The following is a 21,951-nucleotide window of genomic DNA, read 5'->3' on the forward strand; positions in this document are numbered from 1 at the left end:
TGCCTGTTGGTAGGCAACTAAGCTTGGTCCTGTCACCTACTTTGGCCTTTGGGAGAAAACATATTGGGGCCAATCCTGATAGGGTTGCCAACTCCCGATGGGAAATTCCTGGAGATTTGAGGGATGGAGCCTGAAGAGGGTGAGGTTTGAGGAGGGGTGGGACCTCAGACAGGTACAATGCCATAGACTCCACCCTCCAAACCACTCAGTCCCTCATGGGGAACCATTGTTGCCAATCTCCAGGTGAGGGCTGGAGACCACTCAAAATTACAATTGCTCTGCAGAAGGGAGGGCGGAAGTCAGCTGAAGTCAAAGGGGCAGATAATGGTAGGTTGATGGTTAGCTGCGAAGGAGATGGGGTTGCCAACTCCAGGCTGGCAAATTCCTGGGGATTTGAGGGGTGGAGCCTGGAGAGGGTGGGGTTTGCGGAGGGGTGGGACATCAGACAGGTAGAATGCCATAGACTCCACCCTCCAAACCAGCCATTTCGTCCTGGGTAACAATTGTTGCCAATTTCCAGGTGAGGGCTACAGATCACTCAAAATTACAACTGCTCTTCAGGGAGCAGAGATCAGTTCCTCTGGAGAAAACAGTGGACTCTGCCATTATACCCTGCTGAAGTCACCACAGCAAAATGACACTGTTTGCCCAAAGCCAGAGCACTCCCCCAGAGCCTCTTTCTAGATCTCGTTGTATTTATTTCCACAACGGGCTTTACTGCTAGTACTCCTATAATGGCATACGAGAGGCTTTGGAAAGATTAAAAATAAACAAAATATTTTATTTAACTTGGTGGGGAAAAGGTCAGGTAGTGTCAGGTAGGATGTATGAGGTGAACCAATAATAAAAACTGAGGTAACTTTGTAATCACACTAAATCTAAATAATATGCTGCCAACAAGTACGTTTTTGTTCTTTCCACAAGGTCTTTGAAACTTTAGAAGCAGAAAACCAGCCAGGGAATGGGGCCCATGGATGACCAAAGTTTGAAAGGATTACTAAAGGATGATAGGGAAATGGCACAGAAGCTGAATTTTTGCCTTTGTCTTCACTGTGGAAGATGAGAGGTGCTTGCCCACTCCAGAACCGCCAATTTCAAGAGGAGGTGATGAAAGACCTGAGTTGGATTGGGGTAATGAGAAATGAGGTCCTACGACTGATGGACAAATTAAAAACTGACAGATCACCAGGCCCAGACAGCATACATCCAAGAGTTCTGAAAGAACTAAAATATGAACTTATGGATCTCCTGACAAAAATATGCAATCTATCCCTAAAATGTGCCTCCATTCCTGAGGACTGGAAGGTAGCTAATGTAACCCCCCCTCCCCTTAAAAAAGGTTCCAGAGGAGATCCAGGAAATTACAGGCTGATCAGTATAACATTGAGACCTGGTAAGTTGGTGGAATCCATTATTAAAGATAGAATAGTAGGCACATTGATGAACAAAAGTTATTGAGGAAGAATCAGCACGTATTCTGCAAGGGAAGATCTTGTCTCATTAACCTGTTATAGTTCTTTGAGGGGGTGAACAAACCTGTGGGCAAGGGTGACCCATTAAATGTTATTTACCTTGATTTCCAGAAAGCTTTTGATAAAGTTCCTTATCAGAGACTCCTAAGTAAACTCAGCAGTCATGGGATAAAAGGACAAGTCCTCTTGTAGATTACAAACTAGTTAATGAACAGGAAACAGAGAGCAAGTATAAATGGGCAGTTTTCACAGTGGAAGGTGGTAAGCAGTGGGGTACTGCAAGGCTCAGTACTAGGTCTGGTGCTTTTTAACTTGTTCATTAATGATTTGGAGTTGGGAGTAAGCAGTGAAGTGGTTAACTTTGTGGATTATGCAAAGTTGTTCAAGGCGGTGAGAACCATGGAGGACTGTGAGGTGCTCCAGAGGTATCTGTCAAGGCTGGGTGAGTAGCAAATGAGGTTCAGTTGGGTAAGTGCAAAGTAATGCACATTGGAGCCAAAAATCCTAACTATAAATATACGCTGATGGGGTCCGAATTGGTAGTAACTGACTGGAAGAGAGATCTTGGAGTCATGGTAGATAACTCACTGAAGATGTTGATTCAGTGTGTGACTGCAATAAAAAAGGCAAATGCTATGATGAGGATTATTAGGGAGGGAACTGAAAACAAATCAGCCAGTAACATAATGCCCCTGTATAAATCTATGGTGCGGCTTCATATGAAATACTGTGTACAGTTCTGGTCACCCTACCTAAAAAATGGTATTATAGCATTGGGAAAAAAGGGCAAGCTTGCCCACTCCAGAACTGCCAATTTCAAGAGGAGGTGATGAAAGACCTGAGTTGGATTGGGGTGATGAGAAATGAGGTCCTACGACTGATGGACAAATTAAAAACTGACAGATCACCAGGCCCAGACAGCATACATCTAAGAGTTCTGAAAGAACTAAAATATGAACTTATGGATCTCCTGACAAAAATATGCAATCTATCCCTAAAATGTGCCTCCATTCCTGAGGACTGGAAGGTAGCTAATGTAACCCCCCCTCCCCTTAAAAAAGGTTCCAGAGGAGATCCAGGCAATTACAGGCTGATCAGTATAACATTGAGACCTGGTAAGTTGGTGGAATCCATTATTAAAGATAGAATAGTAGGCACATTGATGAACAAAAGTTATTGAGGAAGAATCAGCACGTATTCTGCAAGGGAAGATCTTGTCTCATTAACCTGTTATAGTTCTTTGAGGGGGTGAACAAACCTGTGGGCAAGGGTGACCCATTAAATGTTATTTACCTTGATTTCCAGAAAGCTTTTGATAAAGTTCCTTATCAGAGACTCCTAAGTAAACTCAGCAGTCATGGGATAAAAGGACAAGTCCTCTTGTAGATTACAAACTAGTTAATGAACAGGAAACAGAGAGCAAGTATAAATGGGCAGTTTTCACAGTGGAAGGTGGTAAGCAGTGGGGTACTGCAAGGCTCAGTACTAGGTCTGGTCCTTTTTAACTTGTTCATTAATGATTTGGAGTTGGGAGTAAGCAGTGAAGTGGTTAACTTTGTGGATTATGCAAAGTTGTTCAAGGCGGTGAGAACCATGGAGGACTGTGAGGTGCTCCAGAGGTATCTGTCAAGGCTGGGTGAGTAGCAAATGAGGTTCAGTTGGGTAAGTGCAAAGTAATGCACATTGGAGCCAAAAATCCTAACTATAAATATACGCTGATGGGGTCCGAATTGGTAGTAACTGACTGGAAGAGAGATCTTGGAGTCATGGTAGATAACTCACTGAAGATGTTGATTCAGTGTGTGACTGCAATAAAAAAGGCAAATGCTATGGGGTTTTTTTGGTTTTTTTTTCAGGGTACCCCCCACCCCGCTACAGGTGGGTACCCATTTATCTACTTGCAATTACGTTGCTTTCGAACTGCTGGGTGGGCAGGAGCTGGGACAAGGGTCGAGAGCTCACCTCGACCACGGTGGTACTCGAACAGCCATAGTGGCTGTTCGAATGATGTTACTGAGCAGGCATTAACTGCCTGCGCCACCGCTCCCATGGCAAATGCCTCTGTATAAATCTATGGTGCGGCTTCATATGAAATACTGTGTACAGTTCTGGTCACCCTACCTAAAAAATGGTATTATAGCATTGGGAAAAAAGGGCAACTAAAATGATTGAGGGATGGAACACCTTCCCTATGAAGGAAAGTTAAAGAGGTTAGGGCTGGGAGGTAAAATGATTAAGGGTTGACATGATAGAGGTTTACAAAATTATGCATGGGATAGAGAAGGTAGAGAAAGAAGCACTTTTCTCCCTTTCTCACAGTACAAGAATTCCATGGGCCCTCAATGAAATTGATGAGCAGTAGGCTTAGAACAGATAAAAGAAAGTACTTCTTCACCCATGGAGTAATTAACATGTGGAATTCGCTGTTGCAGGAAGTGGTGGGAGCTACAAGCATAAACAGCTTCAAGAGGGGATTGGATATACATATGGAGTGGAGGGCCATCAGTGGCTATTAGCCGCAAGAGATAGATGAAACACTGTCTGGGGCAGTGATGCTCTGTATTGTGGGGCAATAGTGGGAGGGCTTCTAGAGTTTTGGCCCCGCTGGTGGACCTCCTGATGGCACCTGAGTTTTGGCCACTGTGTGACACAGATTATGGGACTGGATGGCCACTGGCCTGATCCAACATGACTTCTCTTATTTTCTTAAGCTGCCCTTCCTTTCAGTTGTGTAGCTACGTGTTTGTAATAACAGGTTAAACATTTGATATCTTTTTCTTCTCTGCTTATGAATTAAAATCGTTGTACCTCCATCTTTAATTTGGATCCCCATTGTACTCTGTTTTGTTTTTGTATCTTTTGTGTTCACAACTATTTAATGCTGAGAGATAGATCAACAATTTTGCCAGGTAATAAAGGTGTGTTATGAAATGTGACGGTACCAGAATCTTTAAATGGTGCTGATTTTTCAGTGGTGTTTTTTCAAACTTAAGTGAAAAAATTAGGAATAATCAAATTGAAAGGATTTCTATTGGTCATCTCATTCATTACCACCTGGAAAAATTACTGTGGGGAGTTACATTTTCATGATCATGTCTGTGGTCAAGCAGCCTGATTCTAAGTATTTTGATTCTGAATTAAACTCTTCCATCTCCTCGGTATTAGCCATTGCATCCAGCCACTATGGGACAGTTATCTAGTGTTTAACATTTTTTCTATATTGCCTTTCTACCCAACCATTCCTGGAGAGTTCCAAAGTTTTGGTGTTATGACCGAGAAGGCTGTTTCTCGGGTTGCCACCCGTCTAGCATCCAAAGCAGGGCCTCTAAAGATGACTGGAGAGAATGGTTAGGCTCATATGGGAATAGGCAGTCCTTCAGGTGTGCTGGCCATAATCCATATAGGGCTTTAAAGGTAAATGCCAGCATCTTGAATTGAGCCTGGAAGCAAATTGGGAGGCAGTCTGGATGGAACTGTCTGCAGCATTCTGTAACAACCATAGCTTCTGGACAGTCTTCAAGGGCAGCTCCATGTAGAGAGCATCCCAGTAATCTAGATGTTAACAGGACACGCACTACAGTGGCAAGATCTTTCCTGCTCAGGAAGGGCTGAAGCTGATGAAAGGCATGCCTAGTCACTGCTGATGCATTTGCTTGTTTTCCTCTTCCCTTTCTGTACCCTTTTCCTTTTTTATTGTTTGTTTCATATTGTAGGTGTTATTTACAGTTGTGAACTACCTTGAATGCTGTGGTAGAAAGCCAGTAAATAAATATATCAAATACTTTCTCAGGCGTCAGTCCTGCTGAGTTCATTGGGAATTGCTCCCAGGTAAACAGGGATTGCAGCCTTAATCTGAGCTGCTTATCTGAGCTGCCTGTGAGTCGTTACACATGTTTATAGTGTTTTATATTTCCGTAACAGGAAATCCTGGATATATGTGGTAAACCAGGTCCTTGCTTTGTTTATCTTTCCGAGGCAGAACAAATTGTAGACCACCAAGCTGAAATCAACCAGGTAAAATAATCTTTTTGGTATTATGACTGAATTCCTTCTGGTGATGAAGACAAGTATAAACACCGCTTCCTCTAGGTTATAAATATGATGTGATATAGTGGTGAAATGGCTCTTTAGCACAGAAATAAACAGCTTTAAAAGAGAATGTAGAGTGATTTACCTAGATATTCCCTTTGCCCTTTTGTTGTTGTTGTGTCAAACACCTGTGGTGTTGGAAAATCTCCCATTTTGTCAAAGTCTTCTCAGATCATTTCACCTCATCTCAGGCACAAATGTTCTACAGAGGTATGTCTTTTGTGGTATTAGCAATTGCATTACCTAGAGATTTTCCTTGAAAAGCTTCTACCTAGTACAGAAATAGTATTGGACCATTCTAGATTGCAAAAACAAAGACTCTCTTTTTACCTCGAATCCAGTTTTGAATTATCTTAACGTTTAGGAATTTCTAGCTTTATAAAAATATCTGAAGAAATGCCTCACCTGTTCAATTGGAAATCCCAGCTGTTGACAAACAGAGGGGGACTAGAAGACTGCGGTTGAAGTTCTTACAAGAACTCTAATTTACTTCCAAAAGAGCTGATACCCTGTTAAGGGTAGATCATATTTCAGTGAAAAGATGCCTAATAAATTCATTCAAATATAGTGGCTCTTAACACTGAATTATCTGTGTTTTAAGTGCTTGAAGATAGTATGATATATATTAATCCAGTGACAAGTGCCTGGGCATATTGCATGGAAACAAAATGTGTCTTTTTCATTGCTTTTAGAACAATCTGGATATTGAAGTCCTGCAGACAGAAAAAGAAACAGCAGACATTGCGCATCCATTCTACTTGAGTAAGTGTGTCTTTGTTGAAGGCAATTGTTTGATCTTCCAGGAACTTTCAGTGCTGAGATTATTTTGAGTTCCACTTTTACTGAGCTTCCTGTTTTCTGGTAATTGCAAGTATGACTAATAGCATGCTATGATGGCCCCCTCGACTTCCCTCCCTCAGAGGCAAGATTCCCCCCCCATTTTTATTTGCCTTTCTGACTGAGCAGCCCTAGTGATCTGTTTTCTTCTTTCCTGAAGAACTCTAGCTGTCCCACCCTGTCACAGTATAATATTTTGGCTGTTTGCTCAGCCCAGAAATCTGAGGGAAGGAATGGGAGCTCCCTTTAACTTATACGACTTAAGTGGCACTCAACGTTTTTATATTCCAAATTAACAAAATATTTTATTCAACATAGAGGGGAAAGGTCAGGTGAAATTAGGGGTAAGTTTCTGAGATAAAATCAATACATGCACAGACTTTAGTTCTTATGTTTCAGGCTAGTGAGTGTTTACTTTTTTTGGTATTTTTGCATTTTGTGTGTGTGTGCCCATGCCTGGAAGTCATGGCGACCTCTGGCAACTCCTACTGGGGCACAGAGGACATTCAGAGAAGCGGCTTGATAGCCTGCCTCTGGCCTCCCAGCCCTGGTATTCTGTGGAGGTCTCCCATCTAAATACTTGCTGGGGTTGGCCCAGCTTAGCTTCCGAGATCTGACGAGATTGCGTTTGCCTGGGCTATCCAGGTCAGGGCAATGAGAGTTTCTTAAGCATTTCACAGTGACTTAAATCTTTATGTTGAGAGGCTTTTGTTCCAGTGTTTTCCCCAAACACTCCAGTATACTTTCTTCAAGTATTTTCTGACTCTTTTGGTTTCCAGAAGACTGGTACACTTTTTCCAGTACCCAGACCGCTTCTTTCTCTCTCTTTTAAATTTTACACTTTACTCATCTTGAGTTTTTAAGTGACTTTTAAGGTCTCTAAAGGCAGTTTCTAACCACACCAGACCAGGGATCTCTGCACTCTTCAGTGCTAACTCCCTGTTTGACTGTGTGGGGAAATTCTCCACTCACTAGAAGATCTATCCCCTTTCTTTGGCCTGAATTGGGGGTCTGTGTTTAACTACGCACTCATCCTTGCCAACTTTCCCCAATTTCCCTGTCTACGTTAAACTACTCTCAGTCGGGGGTGAATTCCGAAACTGTCAGTACTCGACTCTTTTCAGCTACAGCTGAAATCAGACTGCCTCTCTCCTCAGCATCTAATTCAGAAGTCTTTCTCTGTTTAGCTGATGCTATCCAATCAGATCTCTTGGAACAGCCTGTCACTCAAGGCTCTCGGGCTCTGTGAAGAATTAACCATTCACAGTCCCTTATCTGAAGATAGATCCAGGGGGTCATTCATGTTCGGGCTCCTGATGTCAGGGGGTGTGGCATATGCTAATGAGTTATGCTAATGAGTTCCCCTATCTCTTTTTCTACGAAATGACCCCTGAATATACTGGAATGGAAGGTAAGGTTCAAATTTATAGACAGGGGCTGAACAGCAAATTAACATGTAACATGATGGAAGATGTTTTAAGATATGTGAAGACAAACTAAATAACAAGCTAAGGTTATAAGGTCAACAGTTGTAAAGTAATGAATATGTCAAAAATAAGACTGAGACTGTCCATTCACTCCTCTCAGGCATGGAGGTCAGGTAACAGCATTTTTTCTTTCTTTTTTGAGATGGGTGTAGTGTTATGTCAGCCAAACATTCCAGTATTCCTTGTATTACATTCAGTATTCTAATATACTATTCTGAAAAAGAAATACACTAATATACAGAGGGTGTAGTCCTCTGTATGAGAATACATGTGAGGACTGAATGAATTAGCATATGTAATGGGATAAGAAATCAATATCCCTGTTGAAACCTGGGGAGGTTCCAAGTTCCAAGTGTTGTAATAACTTGTAATTAATTGTAATACCTTGATGAAGACCGAGCAATTCTGTTCCTACTTTCCAATCCTTTTGATGTCAATAATGTTGTCAGGGAACTATGGTCAGTACATAATTTATATGTGTGGCCCCACAAATAAGAACATAAGAACCCTGCTGGTTCAGACCACTGTTCCAGTTTCTCTGGTCAGCCAACAACAGGGCACAGAGGCTGAGCCCTTCCCCTGATGTTGCCTCCTGGCTCTGGGTTTCCTTCAGTAGCCATTGATAGACCTATCCTCCATGAATCTATCTAATCCCTTTTTAAAGCTATTTATTCTTGGGGCGCTCACTACATCCTCTGGCAGTGAATTCACATTTAAGTTCTTCATTTTTCTGTAGCCCAAACACAGGTACATGCTTCCTTTACAACAACAGAGTAGTTCCCATCAGCCTGAGTAGTGTTCTCAATGGAAATGCAACAATCTTTTCTGTATTACCCTCATGTAGGTAAGTCAACACAGCTTCCAATCCATATTCAGAGGCATAGCCTATGTTGGGTCAAAGAATGCCAGAGCTGGACTAGGGACAATCAAGGCTTTTACAGTATCAAAACTAGCCCATGCGGCAACTGTTCACATCAAACTTGAAGTTCCACATAATAACTCCCTAAGTGGTTCAGTAACTGAAACATAAATTTGGAATAAATTTTGCATACCATGAAGGGAGGCCCAAAAAAGAATTCAGAACTTTTCAGTTGGAAGTGGTTCCTATAAAACTATTTAAAAATTGTGATCTAAATCAGGTTTAAGTCAGGAGATGAGGCAATATGTCCCCAAAGAAGAAAGTTCTGGCTGCCTAAATTTATGTTTTTCCATGTTAAGCTTCAACTTAGTTGCACTGACACGCTTTAATACTGACTGTAAATTTATCTCATTTTCTTCAGGAATATTTCCAGGTACAGTAATATCAACTAAATAACACTGAACTCCCTTCTGATTTTTAAATATCAAATACGTCATTCCTTGAAAGGCTGTAGGGGCTGAAGCCAATCCATATAGGACACACTTAAAACAAAATGCATCATGCATAATAAATGCTGTAAAGTCTCTACTCTCTTCATGCAATACAACTTGATGGTATGCACTCTGCAGATCAAAAATGGAAAACTTTTTTTACCATGCCTATTCTGAAAATCTCTTCAATATGTTGCAATGGGGATCACTATCAACCACAATAGCCTTCACAAAATAGCTACACAAAGGCAAATACATTGTTTTTCCTCACCACAACTAAAAGTGAAACCCATTCTGATTATTCAGTCTCTTCAATAATATCCTTCTGTACCAGTTTCTTCATCAGGTACCTGCATGGTATTATGCAGTTGTTGATTACTTTGTTGGCTATGACAAGCCTTAGCAAAATGTCCAGTCTTAACAGTAATTACACTGAGCTATTTTTGCAGGGCATTTAGAGTACATAAGAACATAAGAGATGCCAGTTCTTCATCAGGTACCTGCATGGTATTATGCAGTTGTTGATTACTTTGTTGGCTATGACAAGCCTTAGCAAAATGTCCAGTCTTAACAGTAATTACACTGAGCTATTTTTGCAGGGCATTTAGAGTACATAAGAACATAAGAGATGCCAGTCTTGGATCAGGCCAAAGGCCCATCCAGTCCAACACTCTGTATCACACAGTGGCTAGAAATACCAGTGCCATCAGGAGGTCCACCAGTGGGGCCAGGACACCAGAAGCCATCCCACTGTTGACCCCCCCAAGCACCAAGATGACAGAGCATCACTTGCCCCAGAGCCCCTATCTATACCTTGTGCCATCAGGAGGTCCAGCAGTGGGGCCAGGACATTAGAAGCCCTCCCACTGTTGACCCCCCCCCCAAGCACCAAGAAGACAGAGCATCACTTGCCCCAGAGCCCCTAGCTATACCTTGTGGCTAATAGCCACTGATGGACCTCTGCTCCATATGCTTATCTAATTCCCTTTTGAAGCCGTCCATGCTTGTAGCACCCACCACTTCCTGTGGCAGTGAATTCCATGTGTTAATCACTCTTTGGGTGAAGAAGTACTTCCTTTTATCCGTTCTAACCCGACCGCTCTGCAGTTTCATGGAGTGCCCACGAGTTCTTGTATTGTGAGAAAGGGAGAAAAGTACCTCTTTCTTTACCTGCTCTTTCCCATGCATAATCTTATAAACCTCGATCATGTCACCCCTCAGTCGTCTTTTCTCCAAGCTAAAGAGCCCTAAGCGCTTTAACCTTTCCTCATAGGGAAAGTGTTCCAACCCTTTTATCATTCGAGTTGCCCTTTTCTGCACTTTTTCCAAAGCTATAATATCCTTTTTAAGGTGTGGTGCCCAGAACTGCACACAGTATTCCAAATGAGGTCTCACCATTGATTTATATAGGGGCATTATTATATTGGCTGATCTGTTTTCAATACCCTTCCTAATAATCCCCAGCATAGCATTGGCCTTCTTTATTGCAGTCACACACTGTCTCGACATTTTCAGTGAGTTATCCACTACAACTCCAAGATCTCTCTCTTGCTCAGTCTCTGCCAGTTCAGACCCCATCAATGTGTATTTATATTTAGGATTTTTGGCTCCAATGTGCATCACCTTGCACTTGGCCACATTGAACCCCATTTGCCATGTTGACGCCCACTCGCCCATCCTTGACAGATCCCCTTGGAGTGCCTCACAATCCTCACTGGTTTTCACCACCCTGAACAACTTTGTATCATCCGCAAATTTAGCCACTTCACTGCTTACTCCCATCTCCAAATCATTAATGAACAAGTTAAAAAGCAGTGGACCAAGTACTGATCCCTGCGGTACCCCACTGCTTACCACCCTCCACTGAGAAAATTGCCCACCTACACTCACTCTCTGTTTTCTATGAACTAGCCAGTTTTTGATCCATAAAAGGACTTGTCCTTCTATCCCATGATTTTTGAGCTTACTTAGGAGCCTTTGATGAGGAACTTTATCAAAAGCTTTCTGGAAGTCAAGGTAAATAATATCTATTGGATCCCCCTTGTCCACATGTTTGTTCACCCCCTCAAAGAACACTAACAGGTTAGTGAGACAAGATCTTCCCTTACAGAAACCGTGCTGAGTCTGCCTCAATAGGTTTTGTTCATCTATGTGCCTACTAATTCTTTCCTTAATAATGGTTTCCACCAATTTACCCGGTATCGACGTCAGACTGACTGGCCTGTAATTTCCCGGATCTCCTCTGGAACCCTTTTTAAAGATGGGAGTGACATTAGCTACCTTCCAATCCTCAGGAATGGAGGCAGATTTTAAGGAAAGATTACATATCTTTGTCAGGAGATCTACAAGTTCACATTTGAGTTCTTTCAGAACTCTCGGATGTATGCCATCTGGGCCTGGTGATTTTTCAGTTTTTAAGTTGTCTATCAGTTTTAGGACCTCCTCTCTCGTCACCTCAATCTGACTCAGGTCTTTCAACACCCCTCCTGAAATCAGTGGTTCTGGAGTGGGCAAGCACTTCTCATCTTCCACAGTGAAGACGGAGGCAAAAAATGCATTTAGCTTCTCAGCCATTTCCCTATCATCCTTCAATACTCCTTTTACCCCTTGGTCGTCCAAGGGCCCCACTGCCTCCCTGGCTGGTTTCCTGTTTCTAATGTATTTGAAGAAAGTTTTATTGTTGGTTTTTACGTTTTTTGCTATATGCTCCTCATATTCCCTTTTTGCCTGCCTGACCTCAGACTTGCATTTTATTTGCCATAGCCTGTGTTCCGTTTTATCAGCCTCACTGTGACTAGCTTTCCACTGCTTAAAGGAATTCTTTTTACTTTTTACAGCCTCCATTACTCTGTTTGTTAACCATGCAGGCTTTTTCCTATACCTGTTTGTGCCTTTCCTAACCTGCGGAATATATATTTTTTGAGCTTCTAGGATCGTAGTTTTAAATAGATCCCAAGCTTCCCCAATTGTTTTGACCCTTTCTACTTTTCCTTTCAGTTTCCTCCCCACGTGTCCCCTCATATCAGAGAAATTACCCCTTTTAAAGTTAAAAATGGTTGTGTGAGTCTTTTTGGCCAATTCTCTATTTGTACAAATGATGAACTCAACAACATTATGATCACTGTTTCCAAGCGGTGCAATCACTTTTACATCTCTCACCAGGTCTTGAGTGTTACTTAGGACCAAATCAAGGATCGCCTCTCCCCTGGTAGGTTCCGTGACCATCTGCTCCATAGCACAGTCATTTAGAGTGTCTAGAAACTCAATCTCTTTTTCCCGGCTAGAACACATATTGACCCAATCAATGTGTGGGTAGTTAAAATCACCTATTATTACACAGTGTTTTTGTCTAGTTGCTATCTTTAAGGCATTCATCATTTTATAATCCTCCTCTATCTTTTGATCTGGTGGGCGATAACAAACTCCCAGTGTTAAGTTTCCTTTTGGCCCCCCTATTTCAACCCATAGAACTTCCAGAAGCGAATCCAATTCACTTAGCCTCTCAATCTTTCTAGACTTTATACCCTCTCTGACATACAGAGCTACCCCACCTCCAACCCTTCCCCCCCTATCCTTCCGATATAATATATAACCGGGAATCACTGTGTCCCACTGATTTTCCTCATCCCACCAAGTTTCAGAAATACCCACAATGTCTATTTTTCCCTCCGACACCAAGCACTCCAACTCCCCGATTTTACCTCGGACACTTCTAGCATTTGTATAGAAACAGCTGTAATTTCCCTTACAAGTTAAGCCTGCATCCTTCCTCTTGCTATCTCGAGTCGTTGTCCGGCAGTCCATGTCACCAGCCATGGCCTCTGTGGACAATTTCAATCCACCTCCCTGTAGAAAAGCAACAGGTACCCCCTCATCTCTCTGAGATGAGCCAACCCGAACCAGAGACTTTTCATCTCCTGTCGGCTTTCCCCCAATATTCAGTTTAAAAGCTGCTCTGCCACCTTTTTGATTTTAAGCGCCAGCAGCCTGGTTCCTTCTCGGGACAAGTGGAGACCGTCTCGCCTGTACAGCTCCCTCTTGTTCCAAAAAGTATCCCAGTGCCTAACAAACCTGAACCCTTCCCCCCTACACCATCGTCTCATCCACGCATTGAGACTCCTGATCTGTGCCTGTCTCTCCGGCCCTGCGCGTGGAACAGGTAGCACTTCTGAGAAGGCTACCTTGGAGGTCCTGGACCTAAGTTTCCTGCCCAGGAGCCTAAATTTCTCCTCCAGGACCTCACGACTGCATTTCCCCACATCGTTGGTGCCGACATGCACCACGACCACTGGCTCCTCCCCAGCACTATCTACCAGCCTATCTAAAACACGCGTAATGTCCGCTACCTTTGCACCAGGCAGGCAAGTCACCATACGGTCAGTACGCGGGTTCGCCACCCAGCTGTCTACCTGCCTAAGGATCGAATCACCCACTACCAAGAGCCCCCCTCCCACCCTGCTCAGGGATGGTTCCTTGGTGCAAAAGGAGAGCCGCTCACCAGCTGGGGAAGAGGTCCCTTCTGAGGGCACATTCCCCTTATCCTCAGCATGGTGCCCTGTTTCCCCTAGACCCTCATGCTCCCTGACAGCAGCGGGGCTGCCAGATCCAGAGTGGGACGTAGCTAACAAGTCCCCGAGAGTCTTTTCTGTGCGCCTAACTGACTGCCTCTGCTTCTCCAGGTCAGCGACCTTGGCCTCAAGGGAGCACACACGTTCCTTGAGAACCAGGAGCTCCTTGCACCGAGCACACACCCAAGACTTCTGTCCAGTGGGCAGATAGTCATACATGTGACACTCCGTGCAAAACACTGGATAGCCCCCAACCCCCTGCTGGCATTCTGGCTTCATAATTCTATTAAAATAAGTAGCTTGCAAGATGCTGTGTAGAACCACAAGGAAAACATGTTTTTTACTGACATTCTACCCCACTGATTCAATGGCTTTTCAGTAGCTTTCTTATCAGAATCTTGAGTCTGTATTGAAGCTTTCGGCAACAAATCCACACTTTGCACTATATCTCCAGAACCTGAAATCATTATCTGCCACAATTTGTGTTGTGATAGCTATAGCCCTTTCCAAAGAAAGTTCAGTTTCAGTTTATTGTTACAGTCCTTAGACCAGTCATCAAAGAAAGTTCTGATTCTGAAAGCAGCCATTATCTTACAAGAGGCACATTTAATTTTTCAGCCAGCTGATCTCTAATCGTTTTGTCAGCCAACAATCCAAACCCAGAGGGTCCAATTAAGTCTCTTAAAACAATAATATATTTTAGTGTTAGTTCCCCTTAGTTTCTGCTCATGCTGATGAGATTTGTAACATTAACTATCACATTCACTTTGGGCACAAAAAAATTCTTCAGTGTAGCAAGAGTAATCTCATATTTATTATCAACAAGAGGAAATGTAGAAAAAATACGTTATTCTCCTACTCCCAAGGAGTGACTAAGCACTGCCGGTTTTCGTTCTTCAGATACCTCTGTGTCATTAATTGTAAGCAAGTAAATATCAAACATCTGGATCCAAGAAGTAAAAACAATTGGAGGCTCACTTTGCAAAAACGTGCAGGTGGGTTCAAAGGCAAAAAAGTCATCCTCATTGCCAATTGGATATATTTTATGCAATAAAGCCTCCATTTCAAGTTTTAAGGATCCATTTATTAAAGAAATTCCAACAAGGTAAAATAGCACCTCCCTAAATCTGCATGCTCTATTCATTTCCTGTACCCTAGTTTATGTACCTCCTTCCCCAACAATGTGTTCTCTTAAAGCAGCATACCTAAACACCACAGACCCCTTTGTAAGTTTCCATGGAACCCCAGTATCTAATAGGAAACACTAGTGTTATTTTATCTGTTGCTGCTGTTTTCTTTAGAATCTCCTTGCACAAGTGTCTTGACATAATTTTCAGAAATCTAGTCTTTCAGATGCTGAGTGATTTATATATTTTTTGTTCATCTGTATTTTTGTAACACAATTTATTTCAGTATTTTATAAATGTGTGCTTTTGAAAAACAGGATAATGGCTTAGATCTACTGGACTTTTCCCACAGGTGGATGGATTTCCTTCCATAGGCTATAACTTTCTTTTCTGTTCCTGAGGGCATTTTGGTCTGCTGTACATAGGAGTAGAAAAGTCATTCTCTGCAGGTGAAAATTCTACCTGTTGAAAAACTCCAGAAGATCTAAGCCAGTATATTTTACAAAGCATTCACAATGAAGTAGAAGCCGATTTAATTTTGACAGACTTCTTTTAATCTTGTATAGCTCAGAAATGTCAAATTCTTCAAGGCATGAATAGACACCTAGAAGCAGTGTTGAAAGAAAAAAGAGCTCTTAGGCAGAGGCTATTGAAATCATCGTGCCAGGACAGTCTGCCCATTGAAGCTGTCTTTCACAGGTAAGACATGAACAACTAGCCCAACCTATATTTAACTTGTTCTTCTACATATAAAATACAATAATGACAAAATCCAATTACAAATAATATTGCCAGTTCATTTTAAAAAAATTATATTCCATTTTTCTCCCTAATTGGAATCTACAGTGGCTTATCACATTGTTCGTCCTCCTTCTACCCAGGTAGAGTCTGCTGAGAGCTTGTGATAGGCCCAAGGTCATCTGCAAGTTTCAATGGAAGAGCAGAGATTAGAACCTGATTGTCTCAGGTCTTAGTCCAGAACTCTAACCATTGTGCCATGTTGGCTGTCTTAATTCATCAGGCTTAGACTCCAAATGCAATTACAGTATTACTGTAAACAGCTGAAATGGGAAGCCCACAGCCAGCCAGTTTCAGCCATGGAATGCGTTCTTTACATGATTAATTTTATATAGCTTTCGGAAAGTGAGGAACACTGCCAAACTCCCTCTTGGTTAGTTACACTACACCTTCAGGGTAGCAACAAGAAAGTCCTCAAGCTATTTATGCTTGCAGTTTAGTCAGTAGATGATCTGTGCAGGAGTATGCGTCTTAAGATATCTCCATGTTAGTTTTAGTAGCAGTGTTAATTACATTGCACGCATTCAAAAGACATGTAATTGTAAAACTTTAGAAGTATAGAACACTTATGACTATGGAACACGTATGGATATAATTACATCTTTTATCAATTACCCTTAAAGCTGTTTGGTGTATTTATGCTTCTGGCATACATTTGGTTAATCACTTATTTATTACAGTCATAGCTCAGCAGTATAAAACATATGTTAACATACAATTGCTAAATTTGTGCTTGATAGGCATTGTTCTAACTTGGGGGGGATAGTTTTTCTTTGCCTGAATTTACAAGCTCTTATAAGTATAGTAATATTAATAGCCTACCAGATGTGATTTTTTAACATTAAAATTTAAATTCCATCATTTAAGTTTTACACACATCTGTATTTGTTGTGCTCCAGGTATGCTGTAGAGTTGTTAGCACTGGCAGTGGCTTTCATTGAAAAACTGGAAGCTTATCTAAGAACAGTAAGGAGCATTCCTCAGATACCTCTGACCATAAAGAACATGGTGAGTAGCCAATCAGACAATTTTTTAGTGGTAATTTTCCTCTCAACAATCTGCAGCTGGTTTAAAGTTATGACTAAATATGAATTTTAAGACGGAAGTCTCAAGTTTAAATTTTCTTGGTCTCAGAACAGTCACAACACAGGTCTTTGTTGTGAGACAATGTGTACAAAGACAATTAAGGACTACTTAGCTTCTCCTGTCATAAGAGAGTGTGCTCATCCATCTCACACTAAAACAGTGTGAAGGGCTGTCGCTCTGAAGTCTGACAAATATTGATGCAGTTACATTTTCTTCACTTTGTTGTTTACTAGAACAGTTTTCTTTTTGTCACTTAAAAGAGTTTAGTGGTTAGTGTATTAGACTAGGATCTGGAAAGCCACAATCTACTGTGAAAATTGCTGAATGACCTTGGGCCAGTGTTTCTCTTGCTCTCAGGTTTATCTACCTCTCAGGGTTGGTTGTTTATTTTATTTAATTGGCCTTATATCCCGCCCTACCTCACAAGTGGGTCACAGCATATAAAACATAGTAATTATTAAAACATATAATCTAAAACCAGATTTAAAACAGTACAAAGCAAGATGGCAGCTGAACCAATAACTTCAGGTAGTCCATAATGCCTCCTGCAAGATGTTAGTCTTGGCACTGGAGCTGGGGCTGTGGACAGGAGAGGGTGAGATGGTTGGATGTCTGTCACCTTAACTGAAGGCCTGGCAGAACAGCTCCATTTTACAGGACCTTTGGAAGTGTAACAAGTCCTGCAGGGCCCTGATCTCAACTGGGAATGTGTTCCACCAGGCTGAGACCAGAGCAGAGAAAGCCCTGGCCCTGGTTGAGGCTCAGCAGACTGTTAAACGTTAAATTGCAGTGTTAAAATGGAGAAGTGAGGAATATGTACACCAGCTTGAGCTCCTTGGAAGAACAGCAGGAGATAAACGTGCTAGTTAAAATCTTTCTCTGTTTGGAATCTGATTGTCTTTACATTATGTTCCAGGACAGTGCACTAGCAAAGATGGATTTGTTGGTGACAGAGACTGAAGAACTGGCAGAACAAATACTGGAGTGGAGAGAAAAACAAAAGGGAATCTTCTGTGATAACTCTCAGTTGACTGTAGAATCAGATTCCTGTTTCAAAAGTGTAACTTCCCACTAACGTAGTCTTTATTTCTCCTCTCTCCTCCCCTTTCCCCAAAACATAATGCATTAGAACACAGTGGCTGTTTAACAGTTTCATATAATTAACACAATATAGGCATATTTTGTTCTTGTTCTCAAATACCCAGCTATTTGTTTTGTCTTCTGACACAAGTTTTTGTGTGTGCAGCTAATGCTACATAGAAATTGTCTGCTGAGATGTTAAATGACTTAATCAGGACAATAGCCATTAGAATTCCTGGAGGAGTATTTTAATGTAGCAATCCTGTGACATTGTTTAGCATCAACGTTTGATGTACCTATGTCCAATATTTATAGTAAGTGAGTAAACACTTTAATACTACCTGTTTTCCAAGTGAGGCTATTTTTTTGTATGTTACAATGAAATTCAATAAAGGTATCAGGCTATAAAATGAGAGGGTTTTTTATTGTAAAAAGCTTTATTTATGCCCAAGCACCATGAACAATACGAAAACCAAAAAGAACTGTGATGATGTGACGCTTAATAATTTTCTTTAAAGAATCAAAATTATACAATAAGTGTACAATAATACAGGGCTATTTTTGGGCAGGAACGCATAGGAACGGAGTTCCGACTGGCTTCCAAGTTGGCCATGCCTAGCAGGAACTCATTAGCATAATAGGCCACACCCAACAGCAGAAACTCATTAGGATTGGCTATATTAGGGGTGTGTGGCCTAACATGCAAAGGAGTTCCTGCTACAAAAAAGCCCTGGGTTTTGACAACAAACAAGGTAAGCAGAACAAGAAGCAAAAGGTGGGTGTGGCTGGATGAGCACACTTCTGGTAACATGGGGGTGTGGCCTAATATGCCAATGAGTTGTGCTATCATGGGTGTGGCCTAATATGCTAATAGGTTTCTGCTGTTGAGTGTGGCCTATTATGCTAATGAGTTCCTGCTGGGCTTTATCTACAAAAAGAGCCCTGCAATAATATACAGAATAATAGAAAATTGACGGTGGTCTCCGGAATGCCTTGCCGTTTCGATGGTTGATCTTCCAAACAAAGATGTGAGACAAATACTATCTCTCAATAATTCATTTCCTCTGGTGACGTTTCAAAGATATCAGTGATGATTTTCAACATTCATAATAGCTATAGTATCTAGTAGAGCCTTCCCGTGGGCTAATGGTATAATTTTCTATTATTCTGTATATTATTGTACACTTATTGTATAATTTTGATTCTTTAAAGTAAATTATTAAGCGTCACGTCATCACAGTTCTTTTTGGTTTTCGTATTGTCCTATGACTGTGCCAATCAATTTGATATTACAAGCACCATGAACTGCAGACCTGTCCCTTTCTTATAGTAAATTGATTTTTTAAACAAGTTTCTGTGATTGTCCTTCAGTGCTCTTTAAATGGGTTTTTGGCTGTATATAGTAAATCTAGGAAAGAATAAATGGAAGAGATCATCTGCTTTGTAATCTGTTTTCCCTTTGAATCATCACAGACTTGGCACACACAAAGGAGCTTACTGCATAAATTGCTTGCTGCAAATACTAATCAGGCAGCCACTGCTAATATCAGCTGCTGGATCAATGCATTCAAAGCAAAAATGACACTTACTCCAGTCTTCAAATGATAGAAGGCTCTGCACAGAATTTACCTCGATCAAGGAAAAAGTCATATATAAAAGACAACCTTCTACTATGTTCTTTGAGTTTCTGAAAATAAAGTAACTAAAACATATTGGATATGGTTCCAAGATACAAGTTGTTGCTTGCATGTACCTGACCACTACTTCTAAAGCAGTTTTATCAAGTGGTAGAAAAGGGAATTGTTTTAAGAAAGCCAGACACTCATATAAGCCATCTCTGTATTAGCTGTTGTAGATTTTCCAGGTTGTATGGCAGTGGTCTTGGCATTGTAGGACCTGGCGTTTCGCCAGTTGCTGTGACTGGCATCCTCAGAGGTATAACACAGAAAGACGGAGTACTGGGTCTTCCGGTGGCAGGGTACCAACATGGCCGCCTAAACCCGCAGCTCCCGCCTTCCTTCTAATCCCCTCATCAAAAACAGCGATCTATAATAAAAGGAAAACATCCTACTATATGGAGGCTGAATCGGATCAACTTGGGCAACAAGGCAAGCCAAAATTTAAAAAGATCCAAACGACAATAGCCTTTCAACCCTCGGCAGCAAAACCGGGCCTAAACTTCACTAACAAAAAAAATATGGCGACCGGAAGAGAAGAACCCATCAATCCAGAAGCTCTGGTAACGCAATCTATGTTAACGAAAGAGCTATCTAACTTAGAAAAATCCATACTGGAAAATATGTCCTCGTTTTTCAAGCCCTTCTATGCACAAATGGAAGGAATGCAAAAAGAAATAACAGATACGAAAGCGATGGCACATGAAGCTTTTAATGCCAGTGTAAATGCTCAAAATGACATCCAACAACTTCAAATACTGGAAGACGTCCTGGCTGAAAAAGCAATCAAAACTGACTTATCGCTCCGACAAAACAACCTAAAATTACGAGGACTGAACGAAAAAATCGGAAAAAATAAGGATCTAGTAGATATAATCTCCGAATGGCTAATTACTGAAGTACTGCCAACGGGAAATCTCTCTCCGGTGATCACCAAAGCCTTTAGAGCAGGACCGATAGCAATACTAAAGACGCGTCCATCCAGAGACATTATAGTGACTTTTCTTGATCTACGCTATCGTAAAGCTGTCCTACTTAAAGCAAGACAACTGGGACATCTCTCATACAACAATGGGAAAATTGAAATTTAGCCCGACTTACCCAAAGAAGCTCTCCTCAAGCGGCGAGAATTAAAACCATTAATGGGACGTCTGGCAGAAGAAAACGTACGCTACACTTGGGCAACGCCACTAATCCTGCAGTTCACATACCAAGGGAAAATCCACCGCATTTCTACTAAAGAAGAAGGCTTCAAAGTGCTACGATCCCTGGATCTCATCACTCCGATGGAACATTCGGGGCAATCACTAAAAAGAAAAGAAAGATCGGCATCTCCTACTCCATCGGGATCACCAGAACGCAGCATAGAAGATGACTGAAAACACGAAAAAGCGCTAAGTATTGTTCTCCGAGGTTAACGAGCGTCGCCATTTTGTTAACGGCGTGTTTCAAGCCCTCAGGCGCCATCTTTTGCGACCTGTTAATTACTTGTGAATTCTGAAGTGTCACACAAATGTTTTAAAGTTTAAAGTTGCTCGGACATAAGTTTCACCGTAGCGATTTAAATGTTATCGGCACAGCCATTATTAATAAACAGCCTTTTGTTAAATGAATGTATTGAAAATGGTTAACACTTAAAACTACTAGATATAAAGGGGGGGAAGAAGCGGGATCAGCCTAAAAAAACTCCGCTAATTTAAAGCTCTGACTTACATCACAGGAAAAGAAATACAAGTTAAAAATTCAAATCTTCTGCAGAAGACGAAGCTTGCAGAATATCTTTTTAGATAAATTCTTTTTAACAATTTTTAGATAAAACTATTATACAAAGGATAAGAAGAAGGAAAACACAAAAAACACAAAAGCAATTAATTATACCTATTGGTGAGATCAGTGCAATTAATTTCTACTGTTCAATTAATTTTTTACATTATAATCAACTGTTTTTATAATTACGTAATTGTTTTTAAGGTGTTAAAAAGCAATTAATTTAAACAGTAAGTGAAAACATCCTACAAAGAAGTTTTCCTAAATTAATCTTTGGTATAATCAACTCAACATCCAGTGATTGTCACTCCTAAATCCTACAACCTTAACGATAGATTACCTATTGGTACAGTGTCATACCCAATGATTAACAGATCGAACTTTTAGTGTACGTCCTAATACTGTTGTAATCTCCTTGTCTTCTGATCAGCACATTATAAGAAAGTACCTTTACATACAATGAGGTTCCTGAAGGTTTAACCAGACCAACTTCTAGATTTGACTATTAACCTATACTTCGCAATGATCTTGGTAATTTTATTCCCAAACAGCTAAAAGAAGGAAACAAAGCAGCATGTCATCTACGCTTAAAATTATCTCGTACAATGTGAAAG

The 21,951-nt window shown here is 41.2% G+C and overlaps 1 protein-coding gene across 1 annotated transcript in view; it reads left to right on the top strand.

The window, feature by feature from the left end:
- Positions 1 to 18,444, top strand: part of HAUS2 (HAUS augmin like complex subunit 2) — a 20,020-nt gene extending 1,576 nt beyond the window's left edge. Inside the window, exons 2-6 of the mRNA XM_015420049.1 lie at positions 5,394 to 5,486; positions 6,254 to 6,323; positions 15,497 to 15,629; positions 16,628 to 16,736; positions 17,731 to 18,444. Coding sequence (XP_015275535.1) covers positions 5,394 to 5,486; positions 6,254 to 6,323; positions 15,497 to 15,629; positions 16,628 to 16,736; positions 17,731 to 17,889 — 564 coding nt within the window. The 3' untranslated portion in view covers positions 17,890 to 18,444. The remainder of the gene's footprint in view (positions 1 to 5,393; positions 5,487 to 6,253; positions 6,324 to 15,496; positions 15,630 to 16,627; positions 16,737 to 17,730) is intronic.
- The last annotated feature ends 3,507 nt before the right edge of the window (positions 18,445 to 21,951 follow it).

The sequence above is a fragment of the Gekko japonicus genome, unplaced genomic scaffold, assembly GCF_001447785.1.
Source record: "Gekko japonicus isolate JY-2015 unplaced genomic scaffold, Gekko_japonicus_V1.1 scaffold27, whole genome shotgun sequence".
NCBI lineage: Eukaryota > Metazoa > Chordata > Lepidosauria > Squamata > Gekkonidae > Gekko > Gekko japonicus.